The sequence below is a fragment of the Trachurus trachurus genome (assembly GCF_905171665.1).
Source record: "Trachurus trachurus genome assembly, chromosome: 3".
NCBI classification, from domain to species: domain Eukaryota; kingdom Metazoa; phylum Chordata; class Actinopteri; order Carangiformes; family Carangidae; genus Trachurus; species Trachurus trachurus.
The window spans coordinates 8,781,550-8,796,050 of record NC_139893.1 but is presented as its reverse complement, the minus strand read 5'-3'; the positions used below and the strand labels follow the sequence as shown (position 1 = coordinate 8,796,050).

Here is a 14,501-nt window from a genome sequence, read left to right as displayed (position 1 = left end):
TGCACATTGCGACCCGAGAAGAGCTTGCTGCGTTCAATTTCCTTTTAATTAACCACTTCAAACTACACGATCAGGCCAATTTGCTGCCGGATAAAGGAGAAATATTTGTTGGCAGTGAATCGGTAAATACTTGATGACTAAATGACAAAGAGACGCAGATGATGATGATGATGATGATGATGATGACAGACACAAAGGAGCTTTAACTCCTGCATGATCTGCGTATTACTTAACTTATCATGCAGATGTGAACTTATCATAAACTTTTCAATGAGAAAAAGAAGAAAGCTGCACCTCACATTGAAAGTCTGTTTTGTCTAATCTTTGTCTTTGAATAAATGAAACGTTAATTGCTGTGTTTTCATTGATTACAACTTTGGTCTTATCTTTGATAACATTCACCGTGGTTTTAATTGGCACAGTACTGATAAAATGATATTCATCAAAAATAATTGCTGCAATCTGGCAACAAGTTCGACAGAGTAAGAAACACATGATCAAGTAATGACGATGCTCCACTCAGACATTCATGTACAATATTACATTCATTATTCAATACCATGCTCAGTTCTCCTATTAATTATATAATGTGCAGTATTTCATTCATTGTTATGTCAATACAGGAGCATTTTATTAAACCTAACTCATCTTACTTCTCCTGGTATTCGTGACGCACTTGTTTTGCACTTTTACATTTATGTATTTTGCATTTTCACCTTTATACTTTTTTACTTTTACTCCTATTTATACTTATATTTTGTATTTTATTCTGTAAAGCATTTTGGAGCACTCTCTGTCACAACAATTTTCTTTGGGATTAATAAAGTTCCTCTGATTCAGATTCAGATTTAACCAACCCAGATCATTCAAACCACTGCATTTTGAGTAAAACAGAAAATGAGGTTTCTTGAAATGTTGTTAAAAATCCCAGATTATACAAACTACACAGATGGTTCAGTCGGTCAAAGCTGAGGTCATACTGTAAAGGATGTTTATATTGGACATGTGGGCATGAATCTATGAGCCAAATAGTGGTTGAGATATTGAGATTGTCTTGACATTGATGGAACAACAAACATACTATAGTCACACATGTAGATTCGTCATGAGCCGTTTCTAAAGGGTGGGAGCTTCCACTGCCAAAAACCTGTTGCCAATTACACATTGTTAACACACGATCTAAATATATCTACAGCCGACAGATTGCATGAAAGTGGAATTACGCTTTAGATCAGACATCTGTCACATGACGTCCATCTTTGTTCGCTCGTATACTTGTTCTGTCACTCTCCTCTTACAGCATCTGTTTTGGCTTCTCTCTGCCAGGTGCTGCTCTCTGGACTGATCGGAGTGGTGTCATGGAAGAGGCCGCTCTCTCTTGTGGTGAGTGTCCTCTGCTCTGAACGCCGCCCACACACACTATACAGCCGCTAATCTGACAACCCCGAACAAAGCCGTAATGCCCCGTGAGGCAGCCTTTTTTATCGTGAGGATGGGATGGGATTGATGGAGACACAGCGGCGACGTACATGAGACACACATATTCACATGATGAAACAGATGCTTTGTTTCTTTCATGTGAGGTTCACCACATCTGCAGCACTGCACACACACACTTACATGGGAAAGAAAATCATAACAAAGCATGAGACCTTGTGGAGTGATGTAATTACCTGAGATGTTTTATGCACCGTAGAAAACCAAAGGAGCGTAAAAATCAATCTTTACATATTCCCCAGTGAATTCTGTCACTGATTATTAATATATGCATGATCTGTAACCCTATAAATAACTTGCTATCTCAGTTTATTAACACAACAGGGTGAGAATTGAAATCCCCGGTGCTGTCTGTGTGCTGATCACACTTGTGTTTTAGCAGCTGTAGAAACTGTAGCTGAAGGCGGCGGTCTCAACTTCGTGGGGGCATCATGTTCAGGTTGTGTTAAATTCCCCGGATCACAGGCACCGGTGTCGTGTGTTTTCACAGCCGCTGACCTGGAAACTACAGGACCAAAGTCACTCACAAGTCTCTGCAGTTTTCACTTTTTCTTGTCTGTGCCTGCACAGATGAGGAGTCGCTGAACTGTGTTACTCGGCTCAAACGCACAAAGCATCATTCAAGGTTGAAAGCTTTGCGCTGCCATGTACACAGCGCTGTCTGAGCTCAGATCACAGGAAGTTGGATTTTTTTTATCAAACTGCTTAGAGAGAAATTTTACACTTAAAGGAAAAGATAAATGTAAGAGAGGATTTAGAGGGTTTCCACTCAGAGATGGACACACACCGTCTAATGCATGTTTGGAAGTGACTGACATCCCATAGACGCACTGAATTTCCATATATGACATATATATTTGCATATAAATTGTAACAATTATAAATGGTAATAATTTCATTTAGTGACAGATCTGTCATTACTGTATGTTTATGTATATTCCATATCTTATATATAATTATTTATACATATAACATCTATGTATTTTCCTTAGTTGTTTGACATACATACACATACTGTACATGAAGTTGATTATTCAATGTCTAAATACAGTATACAGTACACTGTTGCCCATGAAGTTTAAATAATTATGTTTTCAGACACAACCTTCTTTTTGTTCCTATTATAAAGGTTGTGATTTAATTTTCACAATAAATCATATTGTCACAGTCATTTCATGAGAAGAAGTAAAATATATACGTATATATACAGTATATATTTTATTCCAACTTTATGGACAACAGTCTCCTATATGTCTGTATATACAGCGGGGAAAATAAGTATTGAACGTGTCAGTAGACTTATATAGACGTACTGTATGGTGAGCAGCATAGAGGCCGTGGCGGTTAAATGCATTGCTTATTGTTTTTGTCTTTTTATAACTGTACCTGCTAATTGCAGGTCTCTCTACAGCTCTCTGTCAGTGATCCTTGGCTCCTTGACAACTCTTAGTTTTCTTTTGACTAGTTCCAGATTAACGGCACTAACAGATAAAAGCTCTTTGCCTTTCTCCATCATGAGATGCCTCTTGTGTGACACCATGAGAAACCTTTTCATAGGCGTCAGTTTGGACTAAACCAGCTGATATTACTTTAAACTGATAGGGGACAGAATTACTTTCTAAATACTGACAGACTCCAGCTGCTTTCTTGGCTTTCCAAACCTTTTTGAACCTCCTCCTTTTCTTCATGTGTTCAATACTTATTCCCTGTGTCATTTCACTTTATTACACATCATTTATGGACATAAATGTTTGGATTTCTTTCTATGTGTGCATTACTTGGGTTGTTGCCAACATCTGGTGAAGAGAAATATATTTTCTGAGAAAAATGTTGACGCGTTCAGTACTTATTTTCCACGCTGTATTTATATTCATATTTATATGATAGTGTACCCATACCCATCAACATGTGTTAATATTATATAATGCTATACCAACCTATGTCATATAATACCATATAAAAATTCATTACAGATAGATATTTTCCATGTCATCGTAAACATAGCATGGTCTTCCTGGATACAGGGCCATATATATCATATATTACATTTCCACATGGGGTAAGATAGATGTAGCGCATGCTGATGGGATGTGACACCACTTCCCTTTGGTTTTTCTTCCATCATGGCTGCAAACAACAGGGAAGAGATAAAACGTTTGGTCGTGTGGTTTTCCGCTATGTCTGGGCGGTAAAACGTTTCTCTCATTCCCACGAGTTCCACGGAGCCATTTGTCTGCAGGAATAGAGGCTGAAAAGCTGTAATTGACCGACAATTATCCCCTCCTTCGTACTTCAGAATACCATACAGATGCATCATGGTTTACTTGTGACTGCAGATGATCTCTCGTCTTTCTGTCTTTTAAAGTAGAGATGAACTACAAGCCCCTGCCCAATTCTATTTCATGGTCTCTTAATACCGTAAATAATCTCATCTCATTTTTTACTGCTTTTCCCCGGCCTCTCTCGCTGCAGCATATCACTTACCTCGCTGCTTCTGGATTTCTCACCTTGCTCCCCATACAATATCAGCATCCTCTCCCTTAACATTTCTATTACCTCTTTCCTTTCCTTTCCTTTTCTTTTCTTTTGCTTTTGTGTGGTGTTAGACCAGAAAAGGGAGATGTGAATCATTTTTGGCTCTTGGGGATCAAAGGAAATATCCCATCACAGAGGTGTGAGTAGAAATTGGTCACACGTCGTGCACTGTAAAAGAGTTAAATCCTTTTACTTTTCTTTCCTTAAAAAGCGTGGCTAATTTACTGGAATAGTCTTGTGCCTTGATGTACACAGATGTGTCAGACTGCACCCTGTCTTTAGAGGGGCCTAAAAGGTAATATGTTGTGTGTTTTTATGACTCTTAATGTAGCATCTAACGCTCCGTCCTGACAGGCGAGCTGTTTTCATTTCTGGCTGCGACCCAGTGCTGACTGGCAGGTGACTAATACACCGGCTGGACGCTTTCAGGCCTGGCAACGCTGCACCGACCCATCTGCCAACTGTGGGTGGGCACGCTCTGAATCGGGATTTGTAATACCTGGAGTTTCTCCAAACCTTTTAAGTATGTGCATTAAAAACTGCTGACATATTTGAGATTGGTCTCTGATCTGGTCAAGTTCTGGATTTCAGCCAGAAAAGCACAAGATTAGTTGATTACTCAATTAGTCAGTTTAATAGCTATTTATTCCATAAAGATTGCAAACCAATTATCATGCAAAAATGCTCAATAGTTGATGCTTCCAAAGTCTGGAGTGTTTGGACTGACTTTTTATTTTTCTCTTTTTTATAGCTCACAAAATTGGTTATTATGTATTTGAACAGTTAAACAGATAAAACATCACTTGAAGGAATCATTTGGCATTTTGGGGAATACATGTATTGGCCTTCTTGCTGATAGTTGGATGAGAAGATCAATCCTTTCATGTCTGGTTAAAGATGAAGCTACACAAAGCAGAAGGAAGGTAACACCAGAACCTCTGCAACTCGCTAATATCTTCTTTAATCCACACAAAAAAGCAGTGTTTGGAGTCTCCACTGGTTTGTTTCCCACATCGAGTCTCTATGCTGAGCTACGCTAACCCTCTGCCATCTGTGGCTTCATATTGAAAAGACAGACCTAAGAGAGATATCAATAAATCTTCCAATCTGACTCAGGGAAAGAAAAACAAATCTACATGTTCAATTTCTTTTCTACTCTTTTATGGTTTGGTGAAATTGGATCGTATGTGTTTTATTATTCTATATAGACTGAACTATAAACTGGTATGAAACATATAGCAATGTGCTTTTCATTGCAATAATCTTTCAATAGATATGTGAGTGAGTGAGTCTGTATTTTTTTAGATGTTTGTATTCACCCTGATGTGGTGGATAGACAGACAGGCAGACATGGGTTATAAATAGAAAAGGTGAGACAGACTATGGAGAAGAAAGCTTGTGCAACATTTTTGGCTCTGTCACACTGCAGTCGAGGCGGTGCATGATGCTGAGTGCTGTGTTTGGATGGTTGGAGATGCCGTGTGTGTGGGTAAAAAGCCACTGAGGGAAGAAAAGAAAAACACAGTTGTGGAGCGATATATAAGAAATGTTGATTCTGATGTTACCGTATAAACTTTGTGCTGTTGATAGCCTTGTGTTTTTTGTTTTTTTTTTGGTCAGTGGAGTAGTTGAACTCCACTTTGTCAGAAACAGCTAATAAACATTGTAGTTGTGTGCTGCATTAACGCCACAGAAGATTTACAGTGTATCACTCCGAGCCAGGGGGAAGACGAGACTACCTGCAGTCTTCTGCTGTTTGTGACCGTGATGGATTGTGTGTTTAGAGAAAGAATGAGACAGAGTTAGAGGGCAGTAAGTCCTTGTTTGCCCTGCAGGGAAACACTCGGAGTCTGCAGTAAACAGCCTCTGTCTCAGGAAGCCCCGACTGTGTGTCTGTGTTGCTGTGTTGGTGTTACTAGTTTGTTTAAAGGGGAAGTCTGGTCGCTTTTCTGCTGTTTTGCCAACCTTCCTCCCGGCCATGTGCGTTTGTTTTCAACAAAGCCGGCAAGAAAGCAATCCATGCAGTGATGCATACCGTTATTTATCACATAGCCTATACGATGTTGCAATGTGCATATTTGTGTAGTCTTATCTGTCATAAACAAGAGATTACTGGTTACAGGGTGCGTTTGTGTTGTGTTGGAAGGCAGAGAGCCTCAATTTTCCCCGGAACAAGTTACAACTCATTTATTTAACCATCACAATTACTCCAAAGCTGTTTAAGGTAAACATGTAGTATAGTTAAAGGCCCCATGCTGTGCACTTTTCTCTGGGTTTATTTACCTGCTGATATCCCTAACAAGATCATTGGTTTTGAGTACCTGTGATCTGCTTAATATCGTTTATAGACCCTTTCAGAGAGTATAAACAAAGACAGGTGTGGCTCATTAGAAAACGCTCTGGTACACTAAATGGAATGGAGCCTTAATTAGTATTCTTGGTAACACCTGTCTTTGTTTATACTCTCTGAAAGGGTCTATATTGCCCCTTTCTGTTGCCTCTTTCTGGAGCTCTAGCAGGCACAGTTCATTTGGCTAATCAGAAGAGAGAATGAGAACCTCTCCTCTGATTGGCTCACTGTTTTTGAGTGGCATGTGGTCGGGCCAATCACAGGCAAGTAACTGAAACCTAAGCTGCATTCATAAAAATTGAAAAAAAAAAAAAAACTAGTCACGGTGGGCGGAGTTACCTTGTGTGTGACATCACAGAAAGGAGGAAGTGCTATCTGCTCGTCTTAAAGAGACAGTTCCTACAAATGGGCGGTGTGCGTTTTTCCGTTTATGACCAGTTTGATGCATGGGGCAGTATATATGTGGCCCAGAGACCTCCCCAAGCACGAAAAAATAACCAAAATCACATTTTTCATGCCATGGGGCCTTTAAGGTAAAAATCCTGCATAGTTCCTCTTTAATGTGTAAACACTGTGCACACAACACATTTGTCTGGATACCTTTCCTTTCATTTTATTTGAATCAAATCATCTCTCTCGTCAGCTGAATCAGATCCAGTACCTTTCACAACAGCAGACATGATAGTGTCTTACAACATATCCTAAAATGCTAACTATCCCCCTAAACCTATTAGTGATTTAGTTCGGCCTCTGTTGGCAGTTTCATTCATAAAACGAACACGTTTTCTGCTGGAGTGACCTGATACCGGCGTTGTTGGAGAGATTTTAAATAATGGAGAGACACGTCAGCATTGAGGTGAAACGGTCACTGCACTCGTGAGGTGTCGGGCAGTGAGAGAGTCGAACACGAGCAGCTACTTTACGCTCACGTTTCCACATGGAGGAAGTGCAAATTGTTCCCGTTGAGAGAGACAGAGAGAGAGAGAGGGTGCAGGGTTGAGAGGCTGAGCCACGGTCTGAATGTCACACAGTGATCTCCTGCTCCACTTACCCTGTTGGCATAGACTGACACAGTCGGACTGCTGCGCTCGCTCTGTAGGACATTGGTTTTGATCAACTATATTCCTCTTCATTGAGCCACAAATGATTAAAGCTGAAATATCTCAGCAACGACTGAAGGATTTGACCTTAAAGTTGAGACAGACATTCATGGTTCCCTGAGGATGAATCATACGGAGCTTGTTTTTCCTCTTGTCATCATCCATTTGTATTTAACCTTTATTTAACCCGGGAGTAAACCCTTTTTGCAGTCGTGACCAAGTCACGAGAACGACAGTAAACACCACAATAAACAAACAATATTAAGGGCAATTATTGAACAAATAAAGTAAAAGCAGAACAACTGTAAGACTAAATGGCAGGCAGGTAAGAGCAGGTGCTGACAGTACCGTGAACAATTTAAAAACACAGTTTCTGTCTAATTATCTCTCATTTGACATCCTCATAGAGCCACTAGAGCAGTGAGACTTTTACACAGGGAGAATCTGCATTAAGTCGAAACTCAGACACCAGAACAAATGAGATGTACCGATTCTGCTGTTTCAGTCCCAGTGCCGATACCGATGCCTCGGCTCAGCGTATTGGCCGATAACCTAGATCGATTGTATATTGCAGTGCAATCACCACCGCTTGCAACACTTCCATTGCAGATATTGTTGCTGAGGAACTTGTTGGCAGAGCGAGTGTGAAATACTTCCATACAGCTGTTGCTCTGTGTTTGTGCATGCTGACACGTGATGTAGCACATGGCATAAACATAGGATTGAAGTGAATAGATCGGCGTCATGGATCAAACATCCCATTTTCCGATACCCAGTCTAGCTATTTGGTCAGCATCTGGGCCAATATCTGATCTTAGGGCCATTATGGGTTATATATGAGCGGCTAGACAGTGACATATTGATTGAGTTTAGTTTAGTTTATTTAGATCCCCATTAGCTTTTGCCACGCAGCAGCTATTCTTCCTGGGGTCTTTTCATCATAATAAATGACAAATACAAACCATTAACACATAAAATACATTAATACATAAAACAAAAACAAAAAAATACATACAGAAAACACATACTCAATACAAGAAAAGAAAAAAAAACATCCAAGACAAACACTTAACATATGTTACCCGCTCCTACATTGAATCACTACACAACAAGAATACCAGGACCCAGTTTTACAAATAGGCTACTAATGGTCAAAATTGCGATCAAAATAATAATCTCTTAATTTCATTTTAAAACTAACCATGTTTCTTTGTTGTATAACATAATTCGGAAGTATTGAGTATTAATCACATAGTCCGTCTCTGTCCATTCTCTGCTGATGAAGCCTGCTGTTGTAATCGTATCGTAGGCATTCATGTATTGATGAAGGCTCCCATCCATAGCTGTCTTGCACCAAAGTAAAAGGGCAGTGAGAAACGCATGCATGACCTTCATTGTGTACTTACTTTTTATGCAGTATTTTCTATCCAATGATTGAACGAATGGGACACACATGCTTTTGTTTACAAAGTTGGTACGCTTGTAAAAAAAAAAATGCAATGTGAATAGGAACTGCACCAAGTAGGAAAAAATTGGGTCTGCAGCAAACCAAGTGAACTATCGGACTTTCTTGGTGTGAACATTGCATCGGTGCATCCCAAGAACAAACTCAAGTTACATGCAAAGCACAAGAAAATTAGCTTGAAGCATAAAAGTCCACTGGAGTGAAATAGGAGTGTATCAGTTTTAGGTGGTAACACAGTGTTTGTGTTGTTGGAGGTCATATGCACGTGTTGCAAAAGGCTTTTGAACATCAAACAGTGTTGCAGTTTGATTAAGGTGGCTGATCTGAAACACGTTCACACAGTCTGACTTTCACCTTGTTTATAAAAAAAATCAGATTACATTGTTTACATAGAAAATTGAGTGTGATTTTGGAATAGTTCAGTCTGTAATTGTGTCCATCACCGAGGGGCCAATCTGGCAGCCGGGTAGAGCTGGTGAAACAACCTGTCTATAACCTGGGAGTGTTTCATTTTGCTTTGTATTACTGTCAGTAAATGAATTCATGTCCACGGCTGCGCCAGCCTTCCACTGTAATGCATTAATCAACCGAGCCACAGAGGTTTATCTCGACACCAGCGAGCACTCGACCTATACTGTACGCCCGGAGAATATTAACGCTGGGAGAATCTGTTTTCTCTTTTTTTTTCTCCCTTCATTGTTTCCAATGGAAATGAGACGCTGCTGTACATTCCCAGGAGAGAGTCGAGCTTCGAGCATGTGACAGTATGAGCTCCCTAAAAAATACTTCAGTTATTTCAGACAATGGCCATGACCACATACACACAGAGATACTGATGTTTCAGTGCATCCATTAACCTTTAGAGCAGCAGGTCGGACTGGAGCATGTTTCTGGCCTGATCCAACGGATATGCTCATCCCGATGCCGCCCGCTGCTGCAACACGCCTTAGACACCACACATGTTTGATATATAAAGATTAGAGTCCGTCATCATCATGTTCTGTCACCACCATAGTGCTTATATAGTTTATTAAAGGGATAGTTCAACATTTTGGCAAATGGATGGAATTTCTTGATGGAATTTTTTGGTTTCCCTCATCAAATACACAATCAAACTCCAAAACGCTCTGGTGGACAAGTTGTGACCTGCACATTCACCACGCTATGAGATAATAACAGAACGTTACCAGACAGAGTTGTTTTTGAGGCAAATGCAGAGACTGCTTGCTGAAAAACTGCACCCAGATGGGAACGCGCGTCAGCAGTTTTTGCATGAATTTACCTCGAAAACAACTCCGTCTCGTAACGTTACATTATTATCTCATAACGTGGTGAATGTGCAGGTCACAACTTGTCCACCAGAGCGTTTTGGAGTTGTTGGATTGTGTATTTGAAGAGTTTGATGAGGGAAACCAAGAAATCCCATTAGCCTCCGTAGCGTAGCTCTGAGCAGCTTGCGGCTCTGCTCCGCCGTTCTAAAAATAGCTTGCACCGACAATTAAAGGTAACGAACCTACTGCTATGACTATAGGGATTATGGCAATGGGCCAGTTTGCCAAAATGTTGAACTATCCCTTTAACAACGTAGCTGCAGATTGCCTGTATGACCGGGTGCATGAGGACACTGACAACGTGTCCTGGGATTTGTTGTTGTGTTTGGAAGTTGGGAAGAATTCACATTTCCATATTTGAAGTATTTATAAAGCAACAAATCATCTGTTTGTGATTTTTTGTTTTATTTCCAAACTTACCTGGTTTTTATTGTTGTCGCCATGGTTACAACAGTCCCTTAGTCCCCAGATTTATTTTCCTGTTGAGATTTTTAACAATCACAGTTTTGGAAAACACAGACAAATATATTATTCTTGTAATGAGCATAGAAAACTGATTTATTTTGTTGTTTTGTGTGTTGGTACATGTATAAAGCAAAGTCTGCCGGCACTCAGACTTTTGAACTTTGTGTTTGTGCAAAAGTTTCCAAGTGTCCACAAAGACAGCCTATTAATTATCTGCCAATAATTTTTGATAATTTGCGAAAGGGGGGGAAAAAAAGTTTTTCAAAATAAAATTTGAACTTTGATGATGCAATAGTGTTGGTTTCTTTTAGGAAACATGTTTTTCTAATCAGCAAAAAAACAGAAAACGAATACAAACAACCCAATGTTTTTTTTTATGTCACTTCAGAAAACTGGCATCTCTGTGTGTGTGTGTGTGTGTGTGTGTGTGTGTGTGTGTGTGTGTGTGTGTGTGTGTGTGTGTGTGTGTGTGTGTGTGTGTGTGTGTGTGTGTGTGTGTGTGTGTGTGTGTGTGTGTGTGTGTGTGTCTGTCTGTGTGTTTGTGTATAAAAATACCTGACTGAGATTGTGTTGAGTTTGTAAATTGAAGGAAATAAATTAAAGATTAGAGAGAAAACATGGAGAGTGATGAATGTACACTAACAAATTAAAGACAGGACGGTTGTGGATCTGACTGGCAGAGTAGAAATGAAGTGTGTCCAGGTGTGTGTTGAACTTCCACCACAGCTTAATCTGATAAATGTGTGTGTGTACCTGTTTATCTGAGAAGAGTGTGTGTTTGTGTGTGTGCGTGTGTGATTTACAGCAGCGTTGCAGTGACGCACTGATGGCTGCAGACTTTACAGGGATAAATCTGAACTCATAAACATGCACACGTATACATCATGCCCACTATATGGTCGGACAGTATGTTTTCCATTTTTCCAAACCATAAGACATAGGATATAAACACACACACACAACACACACAGAGACACACACACACCTGTGCTCTCCACATCTGCAGATATCCAGCTAATGATGCACACAAATCACGGCGGCACAGTAACAGTAGACTTTCCATTATGATCACATAACTACAGTCGGGCCAGCAGGACAGCGGTGAAAGGGTTTATGAGTGTGCTCTCTGTGACGGGCTGCGACCCTGACAGGCCATAAATATGACTGTGTGTGTGTGTGTGTGTGTAGGTGTGTAGGTGTGTGTGAGAGAGAGAGAGGGAGAGAGAGAGATGGCACGCTGACTGATCGTGACAGGGAAACAGGCGTATCTACACTAGAGGAATAACGATTTATACTGTAACCAAACACCAGGACAAAGAAGTAAAAAAAAAAAACCCAAATCTAAACTACGGCATTTGTGAGTGACGTTGTTTTAATCATGCGATTAATGCGATGATGGAACGACTGTGCATTAGACCTGTCTAGGTGGTTATGTTGGATCTGTCCGGCTCGATTTAGCCTTCAAAGAGTTGAGCATTTTTCATACAGACCTAAATGGACAAATTAATTCTCTAATTAGGAGTGAAATTAGACCATTAGCAGCCTCTGTTCCTGGCTCTGTGGCATAGGTGTGTGAGTGTGCACGTGTGTGTGTGTGTCTCTTTGTGTGTGTGCTTGAGGGGGGGGAAATGGCTGCAAATGGAAGTTTTTTTTAGTTCCAGATAGAAAGGTCACAGGCTTTTGAATGAATTATGGACTGTTCAAATTATAACTAAAGACACATGGATGAATTCATTTGTACCAAAATTGAAAGTGCACATCAGACGCAGTTCGGTCCCTCACAACAACACACTGACGATCGTCTGAACATTTGTTGCATTGGACCGACTTCAAAATCAAAGTGTTTCATGTTGGACTGAAGAGACTGAAACTGTGAGTTTTCAACTGAGACAGCAGGTTGATTTGTGTGTGTTGACTAATTGCCTCGGCTCCCACACAGACAATACCCGACTCCTCCTTAACCCTAAATCATGTCGATGTCCCTTCATCCATTCTCACGCTTCGAGCACTTTTCACTGAAACTGTGCAACACACACTGCAAAAACTCAAAATCTTTCTTTTATTTGTCTTATTTCTTGTCAAAATGTCTCATTTCTAGTCAAAACTAATCTCTTTTCACTTAAAATAAGACTCATTACCTAAAATGTAACTTGTTTTTAGATGTTTTTCACATTTTCACTTGAAATAAGTAGAAAAATCTGCCAGTCAAAGCAAGTTTTTTGTGCCTGTAATGAGGAAGAAAAAATTGCTCCACTATCAGATTTTTCTACTTATTTCAAGTGAAAATATGCTTGAAAGAATAATAAAAAAAAAGTGTCTAAAAACAAGCTACTTTTTATGTGATGAGTCTTATTTGAGATTTGTTTTGACTAGAAATGACATTTTGACTAGAAATAAGACACATATTCTTGGTAAGATATTTGAGTTTTTTGCAGTGCGATGTTTGATGTAAACAGATCAGATGCTCGATTTGGATATTTGTGAACGTGAACAACGGTTGTTCTCTGGTTTACACACCCAGCACAACCACTACTATGACGATGACGCCCCGTGAGGCTTTTAAATGTTTAATTCATGAATGAGCTAATGAAAAACAAAAGCACTATGAGAAACTGCAGCTTTTAGTCTTTGCTGTTGGGTTGTCTTTTGATCCTAATGATCCCACAGGGGGTTATTTATGGTGGTTGTTCATCGTATGCTGCAAATATAAATACAGATGTAGGAGGTAAAATGATTATACGACTGTACATGGGTGAAAATGAGTTTGCAGCTGTGTTTCAAATTCACTGCACGTGTAGAAGTGAGTATAAAAAAAAAAGATCATTATTATGGCTCTGGCATTTTCTCTGAACATCAAGCGCAAGAAATCCTCCTACAGAAATCTTCTGGCTCAAAACATCAGCTCATATAAAAACGCTAAACCTCATGTCCACACCATTAAAAAAAAAAAAAAAAAAAGAGAGACCAGCTCCATCTGGTTTGGCGAACAACTCGACGTACTGTACTCACTCTCAAACACGGCTCTCTGCCATGCACATGAAAACAGACAAACAAACGAGCTAATGTCCTCATACAAAGCTGATAATCTTGAATTTATTAATGTTATTATGTGTTCACCCGTTATCCACACACAAGTTTGATGTGTCAGGCTCCTGATCTGAGCTTTGCAGAGTTTCAACACAGAGTAATAATAATTACCAGACACACACACACAGAGAGAGTGTGTGTGTTTCCTGGAGAGCATCAGTGATAAAGCCCATAAATCTGTTTCTACAGCTCCTCTGCATTTGTGACCACTGCAGGCTTTATTTTATCTACAGTGTATAAGTTTTACCTTCAAGACTTTTTGTATTAAAAAACTTCCATTTCACACTTCATTTTACTGACCTCCCTTCTGCCCTTAATTAAAGAAGATGCAGAAATTATTTCTAACCTGTTGCTCCTTGTGTCAAACTGTTAATATAAAGAGGGAATGTAAAGCCCAACAGACACCAAATGATAGTAATAATAACTAAAAATCCAGCCTGTAGCAACAGAACCTTTCTCAACTTTGCTTGTGGCAAACATCATATTTCTTGATAACACAAAAACTATCCAATATTTATGTTTTAGGTGTAGTGCCCTTTAACAAAGTGCATTTCCCGTAATCCTCTGGATTCTTTTTTTTTTGTTTGTTTGGATGGCTAAATGTCACGGCTCGACAGAAAAAAATTTCCACGGGCAAGTTCAGGGGTCCCAGTCGGTTCAGACATGTCTGT

At 39.7% G+C, this 14,501-nt stretch overlaps 1 protein-coding gene across 1 annotated transcript in view; it reads left to right on the top strand.

The window, feature by feature from the left end:
- The window catches only part of fam189a1 (family with sequence similarity 189 member A1), a gene marked incomplete at both ends in the record, with an annotated part of 117,879 nt that overhangs the window by 50,517 nt on the left and 52,861 nt on the right, over positions 1 to 14,501 (top strand). Inside the window, one exon of the mRNA XM_083994787.1 lies at positions 1,327 to 1,383. Within this exon, the coding sequence (XP_083850913.1) occupies positions 1,327 to 1,383 (57 nt within the window). The remainder of the gene's footprint in view (positions 1 to 1,326; positions 1,384 to 14,501) is intronic.